At 32.2% G+C, this 17,005-nt stretch overlaps 1 protein-coding gene across 4 annotated transcripts; it reads left to right on the top strand.

Moving 5' to 3' along the window:
- Positions 1 to 923: 923 nt before the first annotated feature.
- Positions 924 to 6,254, top strand: LOC100812037 (E3 ubiquitin-protein ligase CIP8). Of its 4 annotated transcripts, XR_005888111.1 has the most exons (4): positions 924 to 2,354; positions 3,598 to 5,007; positions 5,155 to 5,209; positions 5,973 to 6,254. XR_005888111.1 is itself a non-coding variant. In XM_014765269.3 (2 exons), exon 1 carries the CDS (start codon positions 1,210 to 1,212, stop codon positions 2,332 to 2,334), a length of 1,125 nt encoding a protein of 374 aa, XP_014620755.1. In that variant the 5' UTR covers positions 924 to 1,209; the 3' UTR covers positions 2,335 to 2,354; positions 5,973 to 6,254. The 4 variants fall into 4 exon arrangements, 1 of the variants encoding a protein (XP_014620755.1); XR_005888110.1 differs by having other exon boundaries at positions 3,598 to 5,209; XR_005888109.1 differs by having other exon boundaries at positions 3,598 to 5,865.
- Positions 6,255 to 17,005: the final 10,751 nt, after the last annotated feature.

Here is a 17,005-nt window from a genome sequence, read left to right as displayed (position 1 = left end):
TAAATATTCAATTGTCCATCCTTTGTTTCCATTCATTGCATTTAGTAGAAAATTTTATAAATTGTGAGTAATTTATGCAAGCTTTAAAGGTTGTTCCCTAGAAGCAAAACCAAACTCGTTGCCTAAATGTTCAAATGTTACTGACAAATAAGTCCCTCAATAGAATAACTTAATGTCATTAACGTCTCTAAAAGTTATATCTTATTGCCAAATAGGTCTTTTTCAATACACACAAAAAGTTGTAAAAAGTTTTTTTTTAACAATATTAAAAAATGTCAAAATAGTTTATCCACATTTCCATGCCAAATTAGTTTTGCTGACTCAACATCCTATTTGACAATCTTTTGTGATGATAGATTGGTCCTTATTTCACGTGAGTCCCAACATTAAAGTTCACGGTCCAACTTAATGACATGATTGACATGTCAACATTTTTGTACTTTTAGTGACAAATTTTTTTTAGCATCTTTTAGGGAACTCATGTCAACTAATTACACTTTCAAAAATCAAAATGAGTATTTGTCCAATTAAATACATACATACATACATACATATATATATATATAAAGGAGATACAATGTTGTGTAACTAGTCTTGCTCTTCACATTTTTTAGATTATTTCATCATTGTTCTTAATAATATTAAAGTAGTAACAATAATTAATCCTCTTTAATTATGTAGATTAAAACTAATCCATTAACCAAAATTAAATAATCACCCACTAACCATTCTCCACTTTCATTAGATAATTTTACATTTAAACCGTTTCTTAAATTTTATTTTACTTACATTAATTTCTTACTATTTTTATATTATTTTTTTATTAACTCTATTTAACTTATATTTTTTTATTATTTAAAAAATGTAGAAAGACACTGCTCAGCCAAATAATATTCATCCATTTTAAGAAATTATAGTCAACCATTGTTCTGTTTCACCAATCTTACGTAACATTTCCTTCCCCAACTTTGCACTCTCGAATCCCCTCGGCGACTCTTCGAAGTCTCTGTCACCAAAAACAACGTGAAAGAAAAAAAAGCGAACATCACACACACGCAACAACAAACACAAACAGGAACGTTAACAACAACAAAGAAGAACAATTTCGCAAACCTTAAAAAAATCTTGTTTGGTTTCACACCCACACAACACAAAAGGGAGAGATTCAGAGAATTGCATTGAATTCATTTTCGTAAAACATAACAGAACATGTCTAATCATCATCGTTCCTCCAATCCCTTCTCATCTACTCACTCTGATTCCGATTCCGACTCAGTGAGTTGCTTCGTCACCGATCTCTTCGAGACTCGCTCTCGCCTCTGCTCCTGCGACGACGACACTGACATAAACCCCTTCTCTGACGTCGTTTGCGACCTCCATCGCACGGAGCATATGTTAGGGTTAGGGTTAGGGTTTGGCGTTGAAATTGATCCCGAAAGCCAAACAAATGATCGTGATAATCATCGTGGTGATAGGGTTTTGGAAGCTGATAGAGTTTTCAATTTCACGGTGGGGGATGGTTCGGGTGGGCTTAGGGTTGTAGGGTTTGGCTCGGAATCCGAATCGAGTAGCGAGGAGGGTGGGATTCGTGATGGTGGCGGGTTTGATGATTTCGATGTTCGGTTGTGTTGGGATAGTCTCTGTTTGGAGGATCAGAGGACGCTGAACGAGGGGTTTGAGTGGGAGGAGGTGGAGGAGAGGGTGAATGAGAGAGAGGATTTGGGTTTGGTGGTTGATGAGGTTGAAATTGAAAGTGATGATGGTGATGGGAATTCGGTGGCGTCGGGTTTTACAAATGCCGTTGAGGAGGAGGATGCCGGGGAAGAGGCACTGAGGTACCTCGAATGGGAGATCCTCTTGGCGGTTAACAATTTGGAGAGGAATGTGAATGATGTGTTGGAGCACGAGGGCAATGCTGTTGGTGGTGCTGATTTGTTAACAATTCAGGATGGTTATGTGTACGCAGCCGAGTATGATGTTTTGTTCGGGCAGTTTCTTGAGAATGAGAGTGCCTTGAAGGGGAGCCCTCCGGCCTCGAAGAGTGTTGTGGAGAGTCTCCCGTTGGTGGAGTTGTCCAAGGAGGAGTTGTTGCAGGGGAAGAACGTGGCATGTGCCATTTGCAAGGATGAGGTTTTGTTGGAGGAGAAGGTGAGAAGGCTGCCTTGCTCCCATTGTTATCATGGGGACTGCATTTTGCCGTGGTTGGGCATTCGCAACACGTGCCCAGTTTGCCGGTTTGAGCTACCCACTGATGATCCGGACTATGAGCAGGGGAAGGTCCAGAGGGCAGCACATGGTCTGTTGGAGCTTGCGGCAGCACGGATGCAATTTTGACTTGTCTGTTGTTGCTTCAGGTTATACGCCTGGTCTTATGTAAATAGCAGTTTGCTTTGTCTCATATCCAACTGATGATGATGAGAACAAATCTTTTGCAAGTAGTTTTTGTGTTGTGGTGGTTTTGGAATAAGTTTCATACCATGTTGCATGCTCTGGATATACCTAAAATGAATGCCTGTCAATACTCAGTTTATACTCAAACAATTAAAGTGTACCGCAAGAAGGACCATGTTAATGGTTTAGTGTTTCTTTTAATGAACTCCATTATAATTTTTGGATTTATGCAGCTGTGTTCAGAATCATGATGTATAAAATGTTGGTTATCTCATAATATCTACAGTTTTGGTTTACCTTTAGCTGATCCTTTCTTGAAAGAGTTGCTTTTCTAAGGAAAAGAAAAACTTTTATTATTATTCCTTAGTTGAATGTTACTGTAATTATTTACAAGATTGTTCCTGTTCATTTATGCTCCTTTTTTATTTATTTTGTATAATGAAAGATGTTATTCAATCCCTATGTTTTCGGAGATTTTTCCTTCTTTCTATTGTGCCTATTCAGTTCTCATGGACAAACATGTTATTTAGATATCTATGTCCGGCATGCAAAGCATGTGGACCATGAGTTTAGAGCAGAAAGCTGTAAGTGAACCATGCATGTTATTGTAGTACCATAGTCATAGTTGTCAATAGTGTCAAATAGAGGCACTATCTCAGAATCATGTTATGGAGCGTGCGGAGCACACCACAGAATTTGAAAATCGTCATGATTTCAAGTAGTGGCTATCATGTGCGATAGCAGGCAAAATCTTGGTAAGTTGCTGCTGGAGCAGGTACTATTGGAGTGTATCACAAAATACCTAATTTAACTATGAAACAGCATTGCTTATAGCTGCTTTAGGGGTGCAATTTTGGTACTTTGTCCCACCTCCTCTATATCAGAATCAAAACCTTACTTTTTCAGTCACTTGTGCACATTCTGTTATGAAGTAGCAACCACTGTTCTCTCTGACAAATAGCAACCCCTCTTGGCAACATTTCCAAGTGTTTTCTGGCTAGCAGTGACAGTTTTCAGCCATCTCTGATCTCTAGCCATTTTCCGGTGAACTTGTCACTGTTTCTAGCTAACTGTGACCTATACAGCCTTGCTCTGTTCTGTTGCTGCTTTGTTTTATTTTTAATCTCTCTAGAATGGGTCTTTTATCTCATTGTTTTGTGCTCTCTTCTAAATTTCACTCATATGTTTTTTGTTCTGATTGGTCAGAATTGGGTGGCAGTGTGGAGCAGTCAACTCCAGAACCATTTTAGGGAGATAGCGGATAATAGGATGACCAATATATATTCAGTGTAAATCAGTCTTTGAATTGGTTTTGAAATTTGAACTGTATCTAATGAAAAAGGTGGGAATTGCAAAACTATACCCCAAAAAATGGATGGATGACGTTATCTGGAGCAAAGGTCTTTTAACTATATCGTCAATTTCAGCTGCAACAACTGCAAATTGACACAATTTGGGGCATGAAGCAGGCACTCCACAAAAACAGGACACAACAGCTTCCCTGCAGCAGCCTGATGCTGTGATGAAATGCTGTCACAGCTGTGCTGTTATCTCATTCTTGTGGAATGAAAATGCCATATTTTATTGTGGCTTCTGAAGCATCATTCTTTTCTTTCTGTAGTCGAGTTATTTATGCTATTATCTCACCCTTTTTTCATGTCTGTTTTTCTTTTACACGCTTTATGTTTTGGCATGGACAGGAATTTTTTTTTCTTATATAAACTATTCATCCTTTCGTTGTCTTCTACAGTAATATGCATTTGGGTAATAATTTTTTCTTTCTTGTCTCTTACTATTATATCCTTTGTGCACTCAACATTTTATTGAGGTCATATTAACACTTGACATCCAAAATTATTTCATTACTTGGCCTTAATCTTATGGTATGCTTGGTTCAGCTTAAGTTTAGAGAAATAACCGTGTATTTTTTAAAAGCTCTCTCAGGGAGCTGAAAAACAAGCAATTATTTTACCAAAATAAACTGAGGCAAGCATCGTACTTAGTTGAGTTGACTAGTACTACTCAGCTTTATATGAAGCTTCTTATCATATTTTGAGTATTGGGTAATGGGTATATATAGTTGGACATACAATTTGTTATAGATGTAAAGCATGAGATCACCATCATAGATGTGTTATGTGCTTAAGTCCTTTTATATTAAGCTTATGTTAGTAACTAGTTAGCTAGTTTACTTGGTCGAAGAAATACAAGGGTTTATGCTAGAAAGAAGGGGAATGGGCCTGCAGCTAATTAGACTCATTATAAGGGTGGGTTTCAATTATAAACTGTAGACAAGTAGCTGCCTATAAATAGGAATAACTGTAAACAGTTTAAGGGACTTTTGGTGATTGAGAAAGCAGTGTAAGTAGTGGATCCAGACCTCTTGAAATATCTGGAGCCGTGCATTGGTTCCTTGGGGGCTTTTTCCCAAGTTTTATTCAATAAAAACCAGTTCTTTCTCACGGTTATGTTACTAGTTCCATCACACTCCCTGTTGCTCATATCAATCATTGTTTTCCTAGTGTTCTCAGCAACAGAGAAAATCCTTTGCAGTTTCTGTACATCCTCAGACTGTCTGATCTCATGGATATTTTCCCTAGAGAACTTAGCTTTGTGGTACTGCCATTATTTGGTTATATTTTAATTTGTGTCAGGTTGTCAACATTCTTCTCAATTCTCAAAAAGGCTCTTTTTATTCTTTCATTTTCAAACATTTTATTTTTCAACCTAATTTCTCTAAAGTTTTGTTCTGATTTTCCATAGTGTTTTCATCTTATTGGGCTGGGAAAATCATGAGATCGATCCTTAGAAGAGGAAGGTATGATTCAATCCCCTCCGATTTCTTGTTTTTGAATTTCTGTATTTTTTTTTCTCCTTTTTTTTCCAAGGTTTTCCCCATTCTCTCAACCAGAACATGGGCTTCAAAAGATAAGATGTAGCATGAACTATCTGGCTGATAACAGAAATACAATACTATAAGATGGCTATTGGTGCTTCAGAATAATTTTGAAGTTATTTTAGAGGACGGAATAATTTTTAATAATTTTTTTCGGTGCTAGATAAGCTAGTTTTGCTTGCATAGCTTATACCATAATTAGCTTTCAGTTTTGTAAAGTCGGAGTTCAAAATGTGTTAGGCATGAACAACTGTGCAGCTAAGATGATCTGTGATCCTCTTGCATTATTGTCCATATATACCTTGGGATCAAAGTCATTTCCTGTCTGGAACTCTATGTGAGAAGTATAGTCTCTATTTGAGCTCTGTTGCCAAATTTCAATTTTTAATTTGAGTGAAGACTTCTTTTTGTTGCCATATAAGTTTCACACAGTTAACAGTTAAAAATTGTCTGCAACCAACTATAGTCGCTGAAGAGTCCAAGGTTTTCTTTTTCCTTTAGTGTATACTCATACTATCATTGTCAGTATTTTATGATGTTAGGTACTTTCTTCATCGTGGCATAGTATGTTCTTTTTGGTAGGCATTGAATTACATTCCTTTCTTTCCTTAGTGGATATTATTTTTAAGTAATATTTTCCTAACCTAAAACTGAGACAGCTCCTTCAATTTTATGTTAACTGCAGCAAAAGCAGCAGCAGCACATGCAATTCTAGTGGAGACAATGAATATGTAATGCATCTTGGATAGCGAACATCTTTGTGATTCAAGAACGTAAAAAACTATCAATTGTTGCAATTCTTCATTAATTGTTGTCACAAGTGGCTGACATACAAATGATAAGGTGTTTTTTAGGCTTTTATCAAAACCTGACAACATTCATACTTCACCAGCAGAATTGAGCATTGATGCGTTAAAAGTTTTGTTGTTTTTCGATGTTTAAATTAATTAATGCATAATCTTGTGCTGATCTCCATGTTCAAATATATAAAAAAATATTATTATTTCAAATACTCAAATAAATTATAGTTTTGATAAAAGTAAGGGTTAATTAAGTTTTAGTTCCTCAATTTTCCTAGATTCTAATTTTTAGTCTATCAAAATTTTTTATTCAATTTTTAATCCTTCGTTAATTTTCTCAGCAATTTTAGTCCTAATTTTTTTTGTCTATTTTTAGTTTCTTGTATATTTTTATTGCTCAAAATTAGTCATTGTTTTGCCAATTTATAGTCCTTATTTATTTTGTATTTGAGACTATTTTTTAGCAATAAAAATAAATGAGTGACTATATTGAACACACTAATGATGATCACCTCCTGATTCAGCCTCTGGCTATATTGAACACACGTCATACACCTAACTCGAAGTTAGAAGTTCTTGTTCAATGGCAAGGCTTATCATCGAATGACACAACATGGGAGGATTGGCATCAGCTTCAAACTGATTATCACCTTGAGGACAAGGTTCTGTTGGAAGGCATGAGGAATGATAGCAACACCAGAAAACCAGAAACAACAACACGAAGGGAGAGTAGGGCCCTAGCTTATCTCAAGGATTTCATATAACCTTTTTGCTGAGCTGAACATCAAGGGGAGCAGCTTTGATCCTGTCTGCCATTAGTAAATGAATACGCAAAAGTGGGACAAATTAATCTTACAAAATTTAATGATAAATTAGTTCACAAACTTTATAGCTTAATATCAAATTTTGGTTCTTGAAAATATAATTTATTGTTAAATTAATCATTAAACATTATAAATTAATAATAAAACCCTAGCTTATCTCAAGGATTTCATATAACCTATTTGTTGAGCTGAACATCAAGGGGAGCAGCTTTGATCCTGTCTGCCATTAGTAAATGAATACGCAAAAGTGGGACAAATTAATCTTACAAAATTTAATGATAAATTAGTTCACAAACTTTATAGCTTAATATCAAATTTTGGTTCTTGAAAATATAATTTATTGTTAAATTAATCATTAAACATTATAAATTAATAATAAAATAATTTTACAAATTTAATAATAAAATTAATTTGTCACATTTTTTTACACATTTAGGATTAAATTTGTATTTTTTATCTTTCATAGACCAATTTATCATGCATCATATTTTTTTGAGAAGAATTTGATTATTTATCCAAATATTTTTTTAAAGGAAAATAACTTATAGATTTTTTTATTTTTCTTTTAAATTGAAAAGAACACCAAATACATGCTGCCCCTGTACGATAGTGAAAGATTATTGTTTTTTTAAAGAGAGTTTCAATAAATAAATAAAAAATAAATTTTAATTTTTTTCAAATATTTATTCACATATATGCAATTGCAATGATGTAAGCTTAAATATATGATCGCTCGTGGACACGTGCAGTGCTGATAGTGGGAAAGAGGCAGAAAAGGGTGTTATAATATTATTGAAGTATATAACTATTATTGTCTGTTTGTTAGGATTTAAATAATTAAAACCCATTTTAATTATTTATCATAAGTGTTATGAATGTAGTTTTCTTTAGACTATTCTGATTACAATTTGTTTCCTAATTATAAAATTATCTCCTTAAATTAATACACTTCATTCCTTTTTTTAATATATTGTTTTTCTTTCTAGCTACATTATAAGGTTTATTATAAATCTCTCTCTGAGTAATAAAAAAATACAAAAGGAACTAAATATATATTTCAAATTAAATAAGATTAAATGATCTATAAATTAAATTAATATTATTCTATGATTTTTTTCCTTAAAATTATGTTATTAAAAGGATAAAGTATTTTTTAAATTTAAAAAATAAAAATGTTAGATTTATTAGTAACCATATTATAGGTATAAAATATTTATTAACTATATCAATAATTAACTTTGCTGAAAAATTTCCCCTCTTAAAGCATATATTTTTCATCTACGGAAAAATCACCAAATTGGGTTTCTTTTACAAATTAATTACCAGAATGGATCTCTTTCATTATTATTTACCAAGGGGGTCTATTATTTTACTACAAAGCGCTTACCTGAGAGGCGCGTTCCACCAGAAGGCGACACGTGGCGTGACTTGACAAGTTGAAATGGGACGATGGGACAAGGGAGGAAGTGGTAGCCTGTCAGGCGCTACCAGTAGTGGTGGCCTGCCAGGCGTGACCACTAGTGGTAGCCTGTCAGGCGCGTCCACTATGGTGGGTCCCCAGACACTTCCCTCTTCCTTATAAAACCCTTTCCCCTCGGTTTCATTTTCATTACGAAATCGTTGAAGTGAGCTGAGTTGAATCTGACTTGTTGTTGTTATATGCATTAGTGTTGAAGCGCTTTATACCGGTTAGAAATTTTGTTCAAAACTAGTAAATATTTTTTATCTTCGATACATTATAGCATTAATTAATATTTATTTTGTTGATGATAATAATGATTATATTTTGTAGGTGCATAAACAAATTGACACGAACTATAAAATGAAATATTAATTTTGTTTATATTTTTTGTGTGATAATTAGTAATTTTTGGTAACTTAATAATTTAATTTATGGTTATAATTATGTTATATTTGTTTGTTGATGACAATAATTATTTATTGTAGTAGTTCTTATGTCCAGCACATTATTATTATTATTAGTTAAGCTCATAATTATTGATGTTGTTGGTATATTTTTTTAATAGCCAAAATTTATACATAGACATTAAAAATAAATGCCGATTGTTTTGCGTCATGAGTGTGCGAAGTAGGAAATTGTTGTGACAGTAATTTAATTTATTTAGAGTAATTTGTTGTTGTTAATTTATTTTAGGTTAATAATTTATGTTATGTTAATATATTTTTTATATTATTGTTTGTTGACGACATTAATTATTTATTGTAGGTATATTTTTGAAAAATGAATTCAATTATTACACTCGTCTATTTAAATGGTAAGATGTACGAAACTGATGATGATATCACATTTGAAGGCCCTAAAAAAGCTATTCAAATAAAGTGTGGTATTAGTTTTGAGAGTTTAAAAAAAAGGATACACGACAAGGTAAAATTACAAAAACATGAAAGTATATCTACTATCACTTGTAGATTTTTAGTTGCAGGTAAATATATTGCACTGCAAATTTGTGACGATGAAGATGTTGAAATAATGATTCAAAGTTTTGAACAACAACAAGAAATGTCTGTCATAGAATTATGTGTTGAAGTTGATGTTGCGGGTGCTTCTGCAATTAATTTGACAAATTCATTGTTATCATGCGGAAATAATATGTCTCACAATGAATCAAGTAGTGCAACAGTTGGAACAAATTCAGAAGAAGATTTTGATGATGATGATTATTTAATATCTAATTCATACGTTGATGACTCATTAGATGAGGATGAGGATATTGATGAAATGTCTAACACAGATGATGAAGCTGCCCGTTTGATCGAACCGTTTGAAATGTCTGACACATATTATGTCCTACAATAAATAATTAATGTCGTCAACAAACAATAATATAAAAAATATATTAACATAACATAAATTATTAACCTAAAATAAATTAACAACAACAAATTACTTTAAATAAATTAAATTACTGTCACAATAATTTCCTACTTCGCACACTCATGACGCAAAACAATCGGCATTTATTTTTAATGTCTATGTATAAATTTTGGCTATTAAAAAAATATACCAACAACATCAATAATTATGAGCTTAACTAATAATAATAATAATAATGTGATGGACATAAAAACTACTACAATAAATAATTATTGTCATTAATAAACAAATATAACATAATTATAACCATAAATTAAATTATTAAGTTACCAAAAATTACTAATTATCACACAAAAAATATAAACAAAATTACTATTTCATTTTATAGTTCGTGTCAATTTGTTTATGCACCTACAAAATATAATCATTATTATCATCAACAAAATAAATATTAATTAATGCTATAATGTATCGAAGATAAAAAATATTTACTAGTTTTGAACAAAATTTCTAACCGGTATAAAGCGCTTCAACACTAATGCATATAACAGCAACAAGTCAAATTCAACTCAGCTCATTTCAACGATTTTGTAATGAAAATGAAACGGAGGGAAGTGCCTGGGGCCCACCACCAGTGGATGCGCCTGACAGGCTACCACTAGTGGTCGCGCCTGGCAGGCCACCACTACTGGTAGCGCCTGGCAGGCCACCACTTCCCCTCTGTCCCATCGTTCCCTGTCAACTTGTCAAATCATACCACGTGTCGCCTTCTGGTGGAACGCACCCCTCAGATAAGCGCTTTGTAGTAAAATAATAGACCCCTTGATAAATAATAATGAAGCAGACCCATTCTGATAATTAATTTGTAAAAGGGACCCAATTTGGTGATTTTGCCTTTCATCTACAATACTTGAAATCAGTATTTTTCTTGAGAGATACCAGTCCACTTTTAACCAAACTAACTTTGATGCCAAAAACATTATAGGAAGAGAAGTGTAGAAACCAGAAAAACTAAACTAAAATAAGATATATAGAAGAGAGAGAGATTAGAGAATGGTTGAGTTGACAGGCGAGCAGTAGGGTTAGGGGAAGGTGGAATAGGTAGCCATGCGTGCTCGTTAGCATGGACCCCACGGATGACATCTATCGTGCGCCCGCACTGTTCTCGTCTCGTCTGCCAACCTTTTTCTTTGGTTTTTTTCTTCCTAAAATTACCTGCCAAGTGTTAACATAATTAAAATATATTAATAAAAAATACAATTAAAATATACCTAATATAAAATAGACTGTAAAGTAGACTGAAATGTATTTTAATCTTAAACAATGGAAAGGAAAATTTGAAACTTATCTAATTCTATTTATTTTATTTTATATTTTGTAAAGTAGACCGTAAATATTTCAAAAACTCAAAGTCACATGTTTTAATAATTTGTTAGAATAAGTTTTATGAGAAAAATGGTTATATAATGACTGTAATTTTTTTATATAATTATCCAATAACAACCGTATTATCTTGTATGATAATAACTTTATAATCATATTAAATTGTGATTAGATAATAATATAAAAATATTTTATATTATTAACGAATAACCGTTAAACTCAAGTTTTATTTATCTATTAAATAAAAATATTTTAAGTTCAATTGAGGAGAATTTCTGAAATTAAAACTTCATAATTTAATTTACAATAAATATAAAGATCAAAGCAAGTATTTATAATTTAACCCCTGAAATTTAATAAACAATTCATTTATATAAGACAATTTGTTTAAAAAGGAATAAAATTATTATAAACATTAAAATTTTCCTTCTGAATATTAGTCGTTTTCTTATCGCAAAAGATAAAAAAAAAGCTCAAGAACCTTAGTTTAACAAAAGTATCTTACTTAATTTTAACATTATATGAACTAGCATTTGTACAATGTGTGCATAAGTTATAACATGTAGTTAATGCCAAGTGCGTGTCACAAGATGGAGTCTAGTTAAATTGCTTTTCATCACTAAATTAAGTCATGGTTAGCTCTGCTAGGGTTTTGAAACAAAGCGATACTAGTTCAACCATACAGGAGGATGATCTACACTTGCAAAGTACAAAGAAAGTCAAGGATCACACAGAAGCTAGTGTGGGTGAGGAAGCATTATCTTATGTAGATAAACTCCTTACGACAATGGGGGGAGTTACTGGTGATGATGTCTCTATGGAGGGAGTGACGGTGAATGGTGTGATGGAAGAAGTGCCAATAATGGAGCATCAAAACAGTGTGGAGCAAAATATGGATGGCTCAGCTATTCCCTTATCCGATGTAGAATTGATGAGATGGGCCTCTTCATGGTTGAATACTCTCGTGGTGCATGCATGTTCTTAATAAACGAGTTAGTTTTCAGACTCTAGAGGCAAAATTACAATGAAGTTTGGCAAAAAGTGGCACTATTCAGATCATTGACCTTCATGAGGGATTCTATCAAGTGGTTTTCAGTAACGAAGATGATTATAATATCGCGTTGTTTGAAGGACTGTGGATGATTACAGTCCATTATCTCATTGTGCAAAGAAGGAGGCCATTTTTCCTTATAAATGCGGAAACTACGAAGAAGATGGCAATTTGGATCAACATTTACCGTCTTCCAATTAAGTTTTATAATGATGTCTTCTTCAGAGGATTGGCACGAGTCTTGGCAAATTTCTCAAGGTGGATAAATTAACATCTATCGATTCTAGGGGTAAGTTTGCAAGAATCTGTGTGGATAAATTAACATTTATTTGTTTTTCATTTATCTCGATTCTAGGTGTTTATTTTGTGTTTTGACCCTTTCAAATTTTATCTTTTTGTCAATTCATTAATTTATAATTTTTTACAATATAAAAAAATTAAAACCATAATTCAAATATTTGATGTGAAATATTAAAAGATAATAAAAATTACATATTAATAAAAACAATAAATAATAAATAGTAATAGATCGAGTTTCTAATTCTATAAGAAACATTTTTGGAAATATAACCTATATTCATAATAGTTGGAAATGGACCTAAATTTTTATAGCTCATTGAGGATGACCTATTTGTAAGATGAGTTAGGGATGTGAGTAAGCCTGCCCGCAAAACCCACAACCCGTAAAGCTAGTCTCATAAATCTTGCATTTCAAAAAAGCCAATTCTTAGTGAGCATGCATACCTGTCTTGCATAGCCCACGGGTTTAGTGGGCGGGCCTGCATTTGACTAATAAAATATAATTCTTCATCATGTTTACTCAATTTATAAAAGTATTTTTTTACATCATATTTACTTAATCTGTAATTTTATATTAAATCAAAATATTATATCATCATTCACCAGCCATTAAACCGTATAAAAAATACTTAAATTTTATATATTTTTTATTTAGTTTATACCCCTTATTTATTATAATTATATTTTTTATATTAAATTGTAAAATGCATGTGGGGGGCGTGGATAAACCCCTTTACCCTATGATTTAATCAGGTTGACTAAAAAACCCATTGTAGGCCCAAACCCAAATGCCCAACTATAGGTAAGAGATTTAGGTTAATATATATACAAAATTTAATACAAAAATTTATTTTATATTGGTGTGCAATCTACTCTTTTTGCCGAAGTTATTGCTGCTATTTTGTCTATGGAGTTTGCTTTCAGCAAAGGTTGGAGCAAAGTTTGGCTCGAATGTGACACTGTGCTGGTTGTCCAAGCTTTTTCTAAAACCTTTTTGGTCTCCCACTCTATTAGAAATAGATAGTTAAATTTCTTGTATAGAATTATTTTTTTACAGTTTAGATTCTCTCACATTTATAGAGAGAGCAATGTGTATGCAGACAAACTAACTAATTTTGCCTTAAACAATAGATGTTCTAATTGCTGGGATACAATCCCTGCTTTTTGTTCTTGGGAATTTCTCAGGAATAGGTGTACTTTGCCTAGCTTCAGTTTTTTAGTTCTTGACTGTTTCATGTTTGGAAGTGCTTTTCTCCAACCTTGTACATGCTCTTTTGTTTCTTCTTTTTATCAATGAACTTAAGATATAACGTTCGGATGATGAGTGAGCTAGGTGGATGTAGCTCACTGTGACCCTTTCTCGTCTTTTTTTTGAAAAAATAAATACAAAATTTTAGGTTCAGATATTGTTCATGTCAGGAGAAAATTGTATATTATCAAATTAGATGTTTAATTTTAGAAGAAATATTTTTAACCATTTAAAAAACTTCCAGTGATACGGCAATATAACTAACCCGCGTGACAGTGGGCCCTTTCACGTTTTAAAATATTTTGGCGTCTCTTTGTTTGGCACGAAAAGGCCAGCAGTTAAATCATGTACCCTTTAGATCTTTAGGCACTGTCTATTTGTCTATTTACGTTGTTTTCTCATAATACCTTTCATATCCGTTGCTAGCTAAGTAGCCAGAATTGAGACAAAATAGAAAGGTCATTATGGGAATTGACACACCATATTGGAAGACATTGATTAGTTTCAATTCTAATTTGAGGGAACAAGTAACTGCTCTATATCATGCCTAAAGGAAACTAAAATCATATATGTTAATTATGATAACCATTTGTTATTATTGCTTTTCTTAGAAATTAGTTCACTATTCTTTTTTAGTTTTTTCTTGGAATTCAGAAATAGATTTTCTGTATGAGAAGTGTTAGTAACATATTCTCTAACACACATTCTTACATTAGTTAAAATTTATTAAAAATTATAAAATTAGGTAAATCATTAAATTGAGAAGTGAGATTTATAAAAATTTGTGACTTTCAATAAATATCAACCAATAATAGAGAGTATTCAAAAGAATGTTATTTCTCTTCCCAGATATATATGGTGATTGTTGAAATTGGGAACTGATTATATAATTCTGTGCAACAGAAGTTGCATTCTGTCTATTATTGTAGTGGATCACTGGTCTAATTTCACAACAAAACACACAAACGGTGCAAAGGTCGACCTGAAATTTACTATCTTATGATAACCAAATGAATTGAACTTTCCACGTAGATATCAACTTTATGCAAGCCACAATTAAGGACAACATGTCAATAACATATAAGAACTAGAAGGCACTCCTAATACTATCTAACGACAACATGTCAATAACATATGAGGATGGTCTGTAGAAGCTTACCAAAGGATTATTGCATAAACTAAAAGACTAAAACAAGTGTTTTACTCAATCATAATTGCTCAACTAGCATATGGGAACTAAAGAATCCCCCAAAATAGGTTACCCATCAAATAAGATTTTAATGACATTAGAAAGAATTAAACTCTGAATCTATAAAAAAAGATGAAAGTTAACACTAGATCTTTAACTACTTATTGTAATTCACACAGGCGCGTAAATAAACAAGAAGTGGGCCCTTTTATTGTAAGCCCAGTTAAGAAAGGAACCAGACGTGGTGGACAAGTGTACGAACTGGATCTCGAGCCTAAAGAAAAATATAAGGTAAAGAAAATCATATAACATGTACCTGAAACAAATGGCAAAGTCAATTTGTGAACTTTCCTTGTCCACTTGTCCTTGCGATTTATAGCATTTTGAAATTTGATTTGACAAAACTAACGTACGGTAAGTACATGTACAATGTAGAGTACAATTACAGTTTGGTCAATGACAAACATACCAACCTTGGTCTCCGACTAAATAATACAAGAATTAGTAATTCTAAATCCCTAACTTTTAATTTACATATCATCTCATGTGATCACATCCACATAGCATAATCAAAGTATAGACACGAGTTTAATTTTTCTTATTAAGGGATAATTTATGAGTATCTCCATAAATATTTATTGATTTTTGAGATCTATCTCAATCCTAATGAACCTCCAAGATCTGACTCATATCAAATTTTAGAGATAAAAAAAAAATTACACACATGAAATGATTGATGTATAGAAGTTGGTGGCATTAACATTGTTTTATGTTATATATGTACAAACTTCTTTAATCTTTATGTAAGTTCCTACAAGATAGAAATTAAAAAAAAAAAAACTAAGAGAGAGAAGGGGATTGATATAAAGTGAAGAACAATCAGAAGACAAGAATGAAAGGGGAGTCTATATCTGTCTAATGATAGTGTTGACCATTCAGTCCACTCAACCAGACTCACACGGGAAGTGCAGGGAGAAAGCATTTGTCTAGTGAGATTTTTGGTACTCATCCTTCTGAATGCATCTAAGCTTTTGGTTTAGTGGAAGATGCAATAGAAAGTACCATTTCTACTCATTAATTTCCACCATATGTTATGCATGATCTTTCTCCACTTGCTTGAGTGGTTAAGACCAAGCTCATCCCTTTCTATATATCCCTTGAATGAATAAATTTGCGTCAATTTTATGGGAAATTGATGATATATATGATTAAATTCAAGAAACTACATGAACACCAATTTAGTGTACCAATGGTTGTCAGACACAAAATGAATATATTCATGTAAATGACATATAATTTCATTCTTTAAAGGTTAAATGTGATTTTAATTACCAAATTTGTATACATGTTATTGAGAGATATTAACTTCTTAAATTTATTTTGATACTTTAAAGAATTATATTTTGACTCTCGAAGGAGATACTATGAGTAATTAAAAAAATGTAATGCATTGATAACAAATGCTTGAAACAGATGAAGCAGATATATACAATCACTGAGTGATATTTTATTTCATTATTCTCACTAAAAAATGAATAATTTAAAGTTGTTATTAGGATCAGCATATGCCATTTTCGTTTTAAATTTATAAAGACATTAGCCTATTGTAGAAAGAAGTGGCAACGTGGAACTGTTGGCCTCTTCCGGATTGGATAGTGAACAACTCCTCAATGCCACTAGAAACTTTTCTAACCCTTTCTCTCTCCTTTAATCAAAGCGTATCATGCTCAAATTTCATATATCCTATAGCTTCATGATATAAATTAATTAAGAAAATGAAATTTAGGATTTGATAAAGAAAAGTGATGAAATATTGATTGCGTGTATGTGGATACACATCGAGAGAGTTGAATGGTTTATTTATAGATAATTCTTAGAAAGTAGGTTTGATTCTAATTCAATTATATAAAATTAATTTATAATGTGAGATTTATATCTCACTTGTATATATATTATATTTTGGTTATATCATTAGTGGATGGATGTGAGATTTCAAACAATAGTATATAATAAAATATTTTGCTAATTCATGTAATACCACACCAATTATAAAGAGAGTTTGATTGTTTGAAATTATCTCAAATCT

The sequence above is a fragment of the Glycine max genome, chromosome 13, assembly GCF_000004515.6.
Source record: "Glycine max cultivar Williams 82 chromosome 13, Glycine_max_v4.0, whole genome shotgun sequence".
NCBI classification, from domain to species: Eukaryota; Viridiplantae; Streptophyta; class Magnoliopsida; order Fabales; family Fabaceae; genus Glycine; species Glycine max.
This window is presented reverse-complemented; position numbering and strand designations above follow the sequence as displayed.

Bases quoted from the DNA above. Each gene is read 5' to 3' on its own strand.
- LOC100812037 (XM_014765269.3), top strand. From the start codon at position 1,210: ATGTCTAATCATCATCGTTCCTCCAATCCCTTCTCATCTACTCACTCT.